Source organism: Culex quinquefasciatus, chromosome 3 (assembly GCF_015732765.1).
Source record: "Culex quinquefasciatus strain JHB chromosome 3, VPISU_Cqui_1.0_pri_paternal, whole genome shotgun sequence".
NCBI classification, from domain to species: domain Eukaryota; kingdom Metazoa; phylum Arthropoda; class Insecta; order Diptera; family Culicidae; genus Culex; species Culex quinquefasciatus.
In genome coordinates this window covers 35,400,194-35,413,430 of record NC_051863.1, presented here as the reverse complement: position 1 = coordinate 35,413,430, position 13,237 = coordinate 35,400,194, and the positions used below count along the sequence as shown (strand labels likewise).

Sequence of the window (13,237 nt, the reverse complement as noted above, 5' to 3'; positions counted from 1 at the left end):
TAGGAAGGTCATCGGAAAACCAGAATGATTTGGGGCAATGGGGCTGGGACCACATTGGTAGGATATTGGCCACACCCGGAGTGGCCAGTGCCCTGGGGAAGGTTCTACCGGGGGGACATTAATCGAACCATACGGCTTGGGGAAATTTTGATACCCATATTACCCCAAGTCGTATAGTTCGATTTATGTCCCCCCGGTAGAACCTTCTCCAGGGCACTGGTCATTCCGGGTGTGGCCAATCCGGTAAAAATGGCCATTTTCATTACCAGTTTCAAAAACCATGAATTGTGATACCCATATTGCCCCAAGGTGTGAGTGTAATAAATTTACCACCGTGGATCCGTCTTTGACGAAACCTCGTGAGGCACTGAAATTTTCTGAGGTTAAGTGCTAGCTTATATAGTTCGCATGAAATGTGGCAACAGCTCTCGCGTGAGAGTTTCGCGAAAGCAGGAGAGGAGGCAACATTTGCTACGTGCTTTCAGCAAATCAGCAGCCGGGATTTGTCCTGCATTCATTTTTTATTTTCATCTTAACTTTTATGTACTTTAACAAAGTTTTATCAACTTTGTGAGGTAGTCAACTTGTACTTTTTAAAGTCTTAAAAGTCTTCCCCTTTCGTTTGATGGGTAAAACATAAAGATTGTTTGAATGGGGGAGAGGATATAAACATTTTAAAAACGACACAAATCGTTACACCTTCGCTTCGCGAAATTTTGGATTGACACCCGTAGACAGTGCCCTTAGGACAAAGTTCTTTGTCAAAAAAGTTTTTTAGAAAATCGTCAAAGAAGTGGGCGGTGCCAAAAATAGAGGGTTGGTCCTATCAGCATCAAACTTGGGATTTCTGTTAACTATCTATAGATGAACGTTCCCTCCAAGTTTGATCCAAATCGGTGAAGGTCGAGTCCTAAAGTGTACCCAGTTGACCTTGAATGACCCGTATGGAAAATTGTATGGACAAACTAATTATGCAAAATGGCTTCTTTGGGCATTCAGAAGGTATTAAAAAATATGTTTGAATTTTTAATAAAATTTAAAAAAAACTTTCATAGAACAATGATCTTGGCGTAGTTATTTTTTAATAATAACCCACGGTTGAACCTAGTGCTAATGGAGAGATAAATTAGTAAAAATAGGAAAGTTTACCCAGCGCGGAAACACGTTTCTAGTGGCGTAGTTTTGTCTTGCTTTTCAAAAGCCGGAAAGGGAGAGGAACGACTTCGTTTTAGTTTTCACCTAGTTGGAGGTGACACTGTTGTGGATGTTTCTTTTAGCATTCTCGTAAGGAAGGTGATACCTACTGTTCATTGTTTCAAACAAAAATGGTGTTTACAGAAAATTTCATTTGCGCTGCTCAGACCAGCTACGTGACTGGAGCCAGCAGATTTGTGGCATTTGGCTGGTCGGGGACGAGGGCACCCATGAAGAACCTTGGCACGGCCAGCTCGAACTGGGTCATAATCATGGTGTAGGTCGCCGTTCCGGAGAAAATCTGAAAAAGAGGAAGTCGGGTTCCAATCGATTCATTACTATTATTTTTGGGAAAGCAACTGCGCCATCTTGCTTCACTGGGGCAGGGGATTACATTCCAATTGACTGCTTTTCCGGGCACTTATTCGATTATGGCACAATTTATTAGCTCCCATGCCATAAAACTGAACGTGCACACACATACAAGTGCACTCACACACACACACATGTCCACATTGATTGCTACAACTGCTGTCATTCGCTTCGATTATTCTATTTTTACCCAGCAATACTGGTAGTTGTGCAATAATAGTGCCAGACAAAACGAATAAGAAGAAAATCTCATAAAAGGACGAAACGAACGATTTCTTGAACAATTTTCCGGGACACCACTAAAACTTCATTGCACCAACACCAGGACGAGGCGTCACACGCACGCACACACACACACACACATGGTCTGATGGTTAGAAGAACTGGCAAAAGTACAACAACCAGAGCTTTCCCGCAAAAACCCACTCCAGAAATGGACCCATTACGGGTGCCTCTTAAAAACACATGTTTCCATTTGGGCAAACACTTGGGAATATTGTTCCGGAATGGTGCGACGGCGAATGGCAAACAGTGACACAGTTCGATTGTGTGTACGGGAAGGAAGTCCGGAAGGCGGGGAGAGGCGATGGATAACGCAACGGATCTGGATTTGTAGAAGTTGTTACAGTCAACTAAAATTTAAAGATTAAAAGTTAAAAAAAAAATCGGAACTTTACGTTAAAAAATCAATTTCACCGCAGACCCAATGTCAGCCCGGCGACTGTAATTTTGGTCCCTGATCACGTCCATTTACCGATATCTCATGACGTTAATTTTTTAATATTCGAAAAAGATGTGTTTTGGGTCTCGTGGCGCAGGGGTAGCGGCTTCGGCTGCCGATCCCGATGATGCTATGAGACGCGGGTTCGATTCCCGCCTTATCCACTGAGCTTCTATCGGATGGTGAAGTAAAACGTCGGTCCCGGTTTCTCCTGTCTCGTCAGAGGCGCTGGAGCAGAAATCCCACGTTAGAGGAAGGCCATGCCCCGGGGGGCGTAGTGCCAATAGTTTCGTGTTTTTTCAATAATTTTCAGCTTGATCATTGAGCACCAATGATCACCACTAGGTGATGATTTAGAAAAAAAGTCAATTTTACAAAAAAAGCATTAATGATAAGATGATTTTCTGAAAAAAAAATCTGAAAATTCTTTATTTTTTTTTAAATTCTTTAAATTCTTTAAATTCTTTAAATTCTTTAAATTCTTTAAATTCTTTAAATTCTTTAAATTCTTTAAATTCTTTAAATTCTTTAAATTCTTTAAATTCTTTAAATTCTTTAAATTCTTTAAATTCTTTAAATTCTTTAAATTCTTTAAATTCTTTAAATTCTTTAAATTCTTTAAATTCTTTAAATTCTTTAAATTCTTTAAATTCTTTAAATTCTTTAAATTCTTTAAATTCTTTAAATTCTTTAAATTCTTTAAATTCTTTAAATTCTTTAAATTCTTTAAATTCTTTAAATTCTTTAAATTCTTTAAATTCTTTAAATTCTTTAAATTCTTTAAATTCTTTAAATTCTTTAAATTCTTTAAATTCTTTAAATTCTTTAAATTCTTTAAATTCTTTAAATTCTTTAAATTCTTTAAATTCTTTAAATTCTTTAAATTCTTTAAATTCTTTAAATTCTTTAAATTCTTTAAATTCTCTAAATTCTTTAAATTCTTTAAATTCTTTAAATTCTTTAAATTCTTTAAATTCTTTAAATTCTTTAAATTCTTTAAATTCTTTAAATTCTTTAAATTCTTTAAATTCTTTAAATTCTTTAAATTCTTTAAATTCTTTAAATTCTTTAAATTCTTTAAATTCTTTAAATTCTTTAAATTCTTTAAATTCTTTAAATTCTTTAAATTCTTTAAATTCTTTAAATTCTTTAAATTCTTTAAATTCTTTAAATTCTTTAAATTCTTTAAATTCTTTAAATTCTTTAAATTCTTTAAATTCTTTAAATTCTTTAAATTCTTTAAATTCTTTAAATTCTTTAAATTCTTTAAATTCTTTAAATTCTTTAAATTCCTTAAATTCTTTAAATTCTTTAAATTCTTTAAATTCTTTAAATTCTTTAAATTCTTTAAATTCTTTAAATTTTTTAAATTCTTTAAATTCTTTAAATTCTTCATTTTCTGCAACTAAAGATGATGAACCTTTTGAACCTTTAAAGGCTCTCCTAGCAAACATTCCAAAGGTTAAATTGACAATTATAAGAAACAATATTATCTAAACGGATTAGACTCACAAACCCCGACCGATTCCATGAAATTACCCGTGCAGTAACCACGTACGGTGCCCAAAACCGCTCGCGGGTACTCCTGTTGGAATGTTTTCACCTTCAACTGGGTGGAAAATTGTGTGTTTCCCATCATAACAAACCCGTAACCACATCCGTGGCCGACCCCTCGGGGCTTCAGCCCAATACCGGCGGCAGCAGCAACAGCAGAGCGCTGACCAATTTCCCGGCGGTCGTATCGGTTGTTACATGACAGTAATTCGCCGTCGCGTGAGCGTAAATACACAAGTGTGTGTGCGTTCTGCAAAACTTCATTTCCGGTCCACCACCTGGCCGGTTGTCCCGTCCTCTCTTCCCATTATGCGGTCCCTTGTAATCCCCTACCGGTAAGTGGCCAACGTTGTGGGAGGAGAGGGAGAGGGAAAAAGTACTTACCGAAAAGCAGAGTGTCCAATCGAAAGAAAACATTCCACAGGAAACACGTGGCGAGTGATGCTGAAGCTGGCGGGACAGCAGACGGAGCTGACGTCGAGGTGGATCGCGAAAACATACCGGGTTGTAGACACGGTGAAACGCATTGCAGGGCAAATTGTGAAACCCCGGCAGGAACGAACCATGCCCATTGAAGGTGTTTTTTGCCGGGTGTTATTGAATCGAAAAGGAAAAAGAAGAGAAACATGATGTTTGATCAGAAGTTGCTCGAATTTGGCACTGGATCTGGTGGATTTGGAATGCGTTCCAAATTGCATGTTTATTTTGGGGTGTTTTGTTATGCGTAATTTTAGCGCTTGAAATTAATAAAAAAATGCGAATAGCTTGAGAAAACATTTCTAAAACTTTCCCGAAGAATGCATAGCTATCTTACTCCTGTCAAAAGATTCAGAGTACTCAAAACTAGTCCTCCGAACAAAACACACGTTTAAGACCAGTTTTGAGGACGCTGAATATTTTGAAAGGAGCAAGATAGCACCATACTTTCTTCGGGGAAGTTTTAATAGTTTGTTCAATTCGCTATTGGGTTTGTTTCAAAATTCAATCCAAATGCAAAAAAAATGGTATTCCTATACGAATTTCAAAATTCCAATTAAATAAGTAGGGTTAGTGAACTTTCACGATTTTGCGGAAAGCGTGAAGTTTGTGACATTTGGAAATTTCCTTGAAATTCAACAGTAGCAGAGTAAAAAAGGATTTTTCAGCTTGAAAAATTACCAAGCCTTTTGTTTTTTTTTTGATTCTGATAAAAGTTAATTTTATTTTAGAGCAATTCCAGCCCAAAACAGGAATTTTTCAGGTACTTTTTTCTCGACCCTCTCCGATTTCAATGAAACTTTGTAGACATCTGGAGTTTTTTTTTTGAAAAGGACCAATAAACCAAATTTTCCAGTTTTTGCTTTTTGGGTGTTTTTGAAACCGCCTTGAGTCAGGGATGTTAAAAAACACCCAAAAATCAAAAAATGAAAATTTGGTTTATTGGACCTTTTCAAAAAAACACCAGACATATTATCCTACGCTTATATAAGCCATTTCTATGTATATGGAGCCAGTTCCATACGATAATGACATTTGAGAAGGGCTTGCATCGTATAAAAAAGTGGTCAAAGACAAACTTGTATGAATTTTGACGGGCATTTCGATAAAAATACACTGAAAGAAAAAAACACTCAACTTTTATGAGATTTTTTGATTTTTAAGTTTAAAGTCAAATTTGAGGGGGAGCCCACGATTTTTTTTCGTTCAAAATTTTTGTGAAGATAGCCTAAGATGTTACAAAAAGACTCACGAGAAATGCAGGATGGAGCAACTCACCTAAAAAAATTCAAAAATCATTTACTGAAACTGTTTTTTTTTGAAAAGTGCTCTAAACGTGAAAATTTTCAAATACCGAATACGGGAATCGATTTTCCAGACAATTTTACATAAAAGTCTCCAAATTGACTACTGTCCTAAGTCCAATCGTTGTGAAGTTACAGCGGTTTTAAAAATAAAAATGTTGAAAAAATAGGTTTTTTGATGGTTTTTGGCAATTTCTATATGGGTAATTCACTACCAACTCACACGAAATCGGGAAAAGTTGCCCCGACCCCTCTTCGATTTGCGTGAAACTTTGTCCTAAGGGGTAACTTTTGTCCCTGATCACGAATCCATATCCAAATAATTGATAGAACATTGTTACACTCTAAAAAATAACCCTGCAAAGTTAGAAAAAAACCGAAATTTAAAAATGAAAAATTTTGTTCTAAATGAAAAAATGACCCTTCTGGGACAATGTAGATTCGAAAAGTACATTAATTTTCCCATAAAATGACATGTTCCAAATTTTTTTACAGTCGAGTAACGGAAAATGGGAGAATTTTTATAACTTTTTTAGTGTTTTTTTCGATGAAAAATACGTTTATTCGGAATTCTGAGTACGCCATCAAATCGGGCGTCTAATTTTACATAAAAGTCCCTTTGACACCAAATTTCTATCTCATCACCGTTTCAGGCTGCAAATGATTGAAAAACACCTCTTTTTTCGAATGTTCAAAAATGGAAGGGGTCGTACCGCCCCTCAGTCACGAGATATCTAAAAACGGACCTCGGATTCGTGATCAGGGACAAAAGTTACCCCTTAGGACAAAATTTCACGCAAATCGAAGAGGGGTCGAGGCAACTGCTGTGTGAGTTGGCGGAGAATTGCCCATATGACAGACTTGATTTTTCAGTCTCGTAAATATTTTTACCGAAAAGCTCGTCCAATTTCCCATAAGTTTGTGTTTGATCACATTTCAATTGGTTGTATGAGCTTACAGATATAAGCTAATTACACTGCTCATTACTGAAAACATCATATTTTTTCAGTGTAGTAACGTCATGATTCGAATTCCCGGACGCTTCGAAACCCGGACACTTCATCTTGTTTTATCAATTATTTGGATATAAATTCGCATTATGAATGTCAAAACTGTGTTATTTGATGAATTCCAACATCAACTTTCATTTTAAGTTTGTTTGAACGCCGTAGGTAATGCCAAAACAGTTAAATACAATAAAATTATAAGTTTACCAAAAATGCGAAACATTTCACTTGAAATATTTCATAGGGGTTCGAAGCACCGGGAAGGCAAAGCAGAAATTTACGGTTTCGATATCCTTAAATTCTAGGAAATTTTTATATAAACTATCAATTGTTTTGATGTTAACAGCTTATTTGAGACCTAAAGAATGCCATTCTCTTACATTTCAGTCCAAATTTGTGCGATTCATAAGTAAAATCGAGTGTCTGGAATTCGAAGCAAAAGTGTCCGGATTTCAAATCAGCTTTTATCAGTGTCCAGAATTCGAAGCACAACAAGTCATTTTAATTTTCAAATTCTGATGAAAAATTGTTAGAAAAGACATATTTTGCATGCATTTTCTTGAAACAGACTGTTTATACTACGTCCTTATGATATTTTTACATTTCTAACTTATTACATGATTTATTGCCAGCTATAACAAACATGATATGCTACTAAGTGTCCGGATTTCGAATCATGACGTTATAGTAACCTGGATAGTAACCTTCTCTACAAGGATCTTGCCTTTATCGACAAAGATTTATGATACAAAACTCACCTGACATACTGCTCGTGAAGATTGATTGATCGTTCTATGGACCAAAACTGCCAACTGTTTCCCCTTTTTGAGTTTATGAAAGAAAACAAGCAATGTTGTAAACTATACTCATGTCTCAAAACAACAGCTTACGCTCAGAAATCATTCTTGTGCATTTTGAATGCGGAATGAGGTAACTTACCTCATTCCGCACATCACTGCCCAACTTCATGATTGGCAGGATATGTGACGAGTGGTGCAGACAGGCTGTGATGTAGAAAATTGTGACGAACTGCGTTCCGGATGTGTCCTGGGTGACCAGTGCCACCGACGAGTACATTGCAAAAATGCAGAAAATGGTGTAGCTAACACACGCACTAATAATCTGCGAAAAGGGAAGAGATGTTGAACGAAGCGTTAGTTTTGATTGGACGGAATTGCTCTTGGTTACGAACCTGCAGGTTGAAAATGTCACAGAAAAGTTCGACCACTTCCGTGAGTCCGTCGTGACACACCGCAATCGTTCGCAGACGGTCCCGGTCAGCACCGTCAACGTCAACTTCGTCGTCCAGTTCCAGCTGCCGTGCCGTGTCGAAGTGAAACCTACACACGAACGAGAGACGCCAAAGTTGCAAATGAACCACTTATTGCGTCAATCAGCGCACGCAACGGTACCACCCACCGGAAGGCGTCGTTCAACTTCCGGAAGCGGGCCCGGAGTGCCAGCAGACCGCCGACGAACACCACCAGCGGGCACAGCGAGGCAAATCGAACCGCGTAGTAGAAAATCGCGGCACTGAGGTGGAAGAACTCCTTCCAGACCGGGGTCTGCTCGCGGGCAAACCAGGACACCGTCCACTCGACGCACACGAAGCCGAGGCTGGAGAGAAAACTGGCCGCGATGAGTGCCACCTGCCCCAAATGCTGCCGGCTGTGGTCGACGCCGTGGGAGAGCTGCTCCAGCTGGGACGGGGAAGAAATTGAATTATCCCGAAATTTGATGATCGGTGTAGGGTGAATTTGCGTTCGAATTTTAACTTGAGCAGTTTCCACCAAAACCGAAAATGGATCATTGCTTCGCCCATACAATACTCCAAACAATTTTGTCAACTGTCCATAGAAAAATTGTACGTGAATATTTGAAAATCTGTATTTTAAGAGACTGGGGTTGTTCGGCTTAAAAACATAAATTTACCTGTTTTCTATTCTTTTATCCACTATGTCTGTAAACAACAACATAACAAATTACAAATTTCTTTTTAAATATTTTACTTTTTTACTATTTTACTATTTAACTATTTTTCTATTTTTCTAATTTTCTAATTTACTATTTCACTATTTTACTATTTTACTATTTGGGTAATTCTCCGCCAACTCACACAGCAGTTGCCCCGACCCCTCTTCGATTTGCATGAAATTTTGTCCTAAGAGGTAACTTTTGTCCCTGAACACGAATCCGAGGTCCGTTTTTTGATATCTCGTGACGGAGGGGCGGTACGACCCCTTCCATTTTTGAACATGCGAAAAAAGAGGTGTTTTTCAATAATTTGCAGCCTGAAACGGTGATGAGATAGAAATTTGGTGTCAAAGGGACTTTTATGTAAAATTAGACGCCTGATTTGATGGCGTACTCAGAATTCCGAAAAAACGTATTTTACATCGTAAAAAACACTAAAAAAGTTATAAAAATTCTCCCATTTTCCGTTACTCGACTGTAAAAAATGTTGGAACATGACATTTTATGGGAATTTAACTTCTTTTCAATTTTTCTAATTTTCTAATTTACTATTTTACTATTTTACTATTTTACTATTTTACTATTTTACTATTTTATTATTTTACTATTTTACTATTTTACTATTTTACTATTTTACTATTTTACTATTTTTGTATTTTTTAATCCAGCTGAAACTTTTTTAGTGCCTTCGGTATGCCCAAAGAAGCTATTTTGCATCATTAGTTTGTCCATATAGTTTTCGATACAAATTTGGCAGCTGTACATACAAAAATGATATATATGAAAATTCACCAATCTGTATCATTTGAAGGATTTTTTTAATCTAGACACCAAGTCTTCGACAAAGTCTACACTGAAAAAAAAAATGATTTACGGTAAATAAAAGGTGTTTTTTTTATTTCACTTGAAAACACTATTTTAATTTTTTTCCATTTTCTGATATGTTTTAGGAGACATATAATGCCAACTTTTCAAAAATTTCCAGAAAAGGGCAAAAAATCTTCGATTGATTTATGATTTTTTGAATCAATACTGATTTTTTGAAAAAATCGAAATACTTGTCGCAAAAAATTTTCAACATCATTTTTCGACGTAAAATCGAATTCACAATCAAAAAGTACTTCAGTGAAATTTTGATAAGGTGCACCGTTTTCAAGTTATAGCCATTTTAAGGTAACTTTTTTAAAATAGTCTCAGTTATTCATGTTTTCAAATCAGTGGCCATGTTTGCCCACCATTGAAAAAAAGTATTTTTGAAAATTTAAGAAAATTCTCTATATTTTGCTTTTCTGAACTATGTTGATACGACCCTTAGTTGCTGAGATATTGCCATGCAGAGGTTTAAAAACAGGAAAATTGTTGTTTTCTGAGTCTTACCCAAACAACCCACCATTTTCTATTGTTGATATCTCAGCAACTAATGATCCGATTTTCAATGTTAAAGTATGAAACATTCCTGAAATTATACGATTTTTTCGAAAACTTCCCCCCCCCTTGACTTTGGTCAGAGCTGAGGGACATAAACTTCAAAAAATATTTGCAACGGCCTAACTTGAAAACGGTGCACTTTATCAAAATTTTACTAAAGTACTTTTTGATTGCAAATTCGATTTTACGTCGAAAATTGAAGTTGAAAAATGTTTGTGACCAATGATTTGATTTTTAAAAAAAACAGCGTTGATACAAAAATTTATAACTCGGTCAAAGATTTTTGCCCGTTTTTGAAATTTCTGATAATTTGGCATTTTATGTTCCCTAAAAAATATCAAAAAATAATATAGTGTTTTTTTAAATCATGTATAAATGACAAAAAGAGAAATTAAAAATCACTGAAAACATTTTTCACGTGTTTCATTTTTTCAGTGTGCAGTGTAGGCAGAGATTTGCTTAGCTGCCAAAATTGTATGGGAAACCAATGACACACTATGGCTTTTCTGGTCATAGGTCAAAAAAATCCATGAAGGCTGAATATTTATACAAAAATTGCTCTGTTTTGAAAAATTATATTTTCTAACGTTTATGATTATTTTTAAAGAAATCAAAACAAAAAAAAACTATTTCACCTATTTTCGCTAGTTGAAATATAAATTATTTTTTAACCAAATCCCAACCTGTTTTTTCACGACCTAGGTTAGTTTCACCAACCCAAATTCCCCAGCAGCGCCAACCCACTCTTACCAGCTCATCCACGAACCGGATCATCCGCAGCAGCCGCTCGATCTTGGCCCGCGACCGGGCCAACCTTAGCTGGATGACGCTGGTCAGCACCGACATCACCACGTACATCAGCAGGCTGAAGTAAATCATGATTTTCGACATCGGCAGCTCCTGCACGGTTTCGATCCACCCGCTGAAGAACATACTGCCGATGTAGAGTTGCCAGCCGGTCAGCAGTGCGGCGTCGGAAGGCCTCATCCGTAGCAGCGGCAGGGCGTTGGCGGATGCGTCCAGCGTGAATGGCAGAAAGCCAAGCCATTTCATGGTTCGGAAGATTGGTCCGACTGTTTGGTGAATGTTGTCGATATTGAACCAATATTTCATTGGAGGTGACATTCGAGGGACGGAAGTGGGTTGCGTAGACATTTGTGCGATTGTTGGTTTTATTTATAAAAATAACAAACAATTCAAAATACGAAGCAAATCATCATCCCCTTAAAGTGCTGATAAAAGAAACAATTTTGAAACGTTTTTTCACCACCACCACACAAAGGAAAAATCTACCACTGTAACTGAATGCCCTGCCAAGACTGATGCGAGACGGCTACGACCTGTTCAGTGGTCAGTCGGTGTTTTAATTTTTTGATTGTTGTTTATTTTGCTTGCGTTCTCGAATGTATCCGTCCATACCTGGGTGGGTGGGGTTTTGTTGATTTTCTTCTTGTTTGTTTGCTTTCGCCTTTCACGCTTCACACTCATCATTGATGGGGTGAAAAATCGTGAAATGTGGTTTTACAGTTTTTTTTATTGTTAAAGCTGATGTAGTAGAGTCGGAGATTTGGAAAACTTTAATTCAGTTTTTGCTCGAACTGGTTTAATTTTTAATCATATTTCCTACAGTAGAGCAATTCCAGCTCAAATCAGGAATTTTTCTGGTACTTTTGTACCCAACCCTCTCCGATTTCAATGAAACTTTGTAGACATGTTATCCTAGGCCTATATATGCCATTTTTGTGTATATGGAGCCAATAGTACTCGAAAATAACATTTGAGAAGGGCGTAAGGTATTTAAATATTTTTTTATTTGGTTCATTCCACCTGAAGTGTGCAAGAAAAAATGCAAATTTGAAAATTACCATCTCCGATTCTGCTCAAATTTGGCAGAGCTGATGAGACTATCAAAACATGCAAAAATCCCGAATTTCATCCAAATCGGACCACCCCCTCCATTGTTGTACCCTCCCAAAAATTCGACTTTTTGGCGATTTTTGAGCAAAACCACTATCTTCAAACGACGATAACTCAGGAACCACACATCTTAGAGGGTCGGTCTTAGATTCAATTTTGTAGAAAATTGGACGTAGAATCCATTTCCGTGATCAAAATTTAGATTAAAATATTTGTTTCTACCTGTATTGCGCAATTGAAAACTTTAAATGACCATATCTCAAAACAGCCCTATTTATTTTTTGAATTTGACCTCACCATCGTATTCCCCGGCCAATTTTACATAAGAATCACTTATCGGCAGAAAGGAATTTGTTTCGTTCCAGAGATATCGAATTTTAAAGTTTTAAGTATTTGAGATTACCTTAATTAGCTTTATTCGCCGCATCTGCTAGAAGCACTCGGGCTTGCTGATCAAATCATCAAATTCAAAAAATAAATAGGGCTGTTTTGAGATATGGTCATTTAAAGTTTTCAATTGCGCAATACAGGTAGAAAAAATATTTTAATCTAAATTTTGATCACGGAAATGGATTCTACGTCCAATTTTCTTCAAAATTGAATGTAAGACCGACCCTCTAAGATTTGTGGTTCCTGAGTTATCGTCGTTTGAAGATAGGGGTTTCGCTCGAAAATCGCCAAATAGTCGATTTTTTGGGAGGGTACAAAAATGGAGGGGGTGGTCCGATTTGGATGAAATTCGGGATTTTTGCATGTTTCGATAGTCTCAACAGCTCTGCCAAATTTGAGCAGAATCGGAGATGGTAATTTTCAAATGCTGTTCCGCTTCAGGTGTATTGACCCATATATGGAGCCAATAGTACTCGAAAATATCATTTGAGAAGGGCGTAAGGTATTTAAATATTTTTGTATTTAGTAATTTAAGAAATACTGTATCTCGAAGCCGTTGCGTCGTATCAAAAAGTGGTCAAAGACAAACTTGTAGGAAATTGAACGCGCTTTCTGAAAAAAATACACTGAAACAAAAATACACGCCATATCTATGAGATTTGTTGATTTTTAAGTCTAAAACTTAAATTTTAAGGTGTATTGCGATTTTTTTTCGTTCAAATTTTTTGAGAAAATAGCCTAAAATGTTAACAAAAGACTGACGAAAAATGCAGGATGGTATGTCTCTCCTAAAAAAATACAAAAATCATTTACTAAAACTGTTTTTTTGAAAAGTGGTCTAAACGTCAAAATTTTTAAAATCCGGTAGTGGAAATCGATTTCCCAGATAATTTTACATA

At 36.4% G+C, this 13,237-nt stretch overlaps 1 protein-coding gene across 1 annotated transcript; it reads right to left on the bottom strand.

Annotated features, from left to right (window-relative positions):
* Positions 1–1,357: 1,357 nt before the first annotated feature.
* LOC119768927 lies at positions 1,358–11,336 on the bottom strand. The gene is made up of 7 exons (XM_038260734.1): positions 10,782–11,336; positions 8,049–8,329; positions 7,822–7,969; positions 7,569–7,751; positions 7,388–7,450; positions 4,226–4,312; positions 1,358–1,495 (listed from the first exon to the last, which is right to left on the bottom strand). Exons 1-7 carry the CDS (start codon positions 11,184–11,186, stop codon positions 1,367–1,369), a joined length of 1,296 nt encoding a protein of 431 aa, XP_038116662.1. The 5' UTR covers positions 11,187–11,336; the 3' UTR covers positions 1,358–1,366.
* Between the last annotated feature and the right edge of the window lie 1,901 nt (positions 11,337–13,237).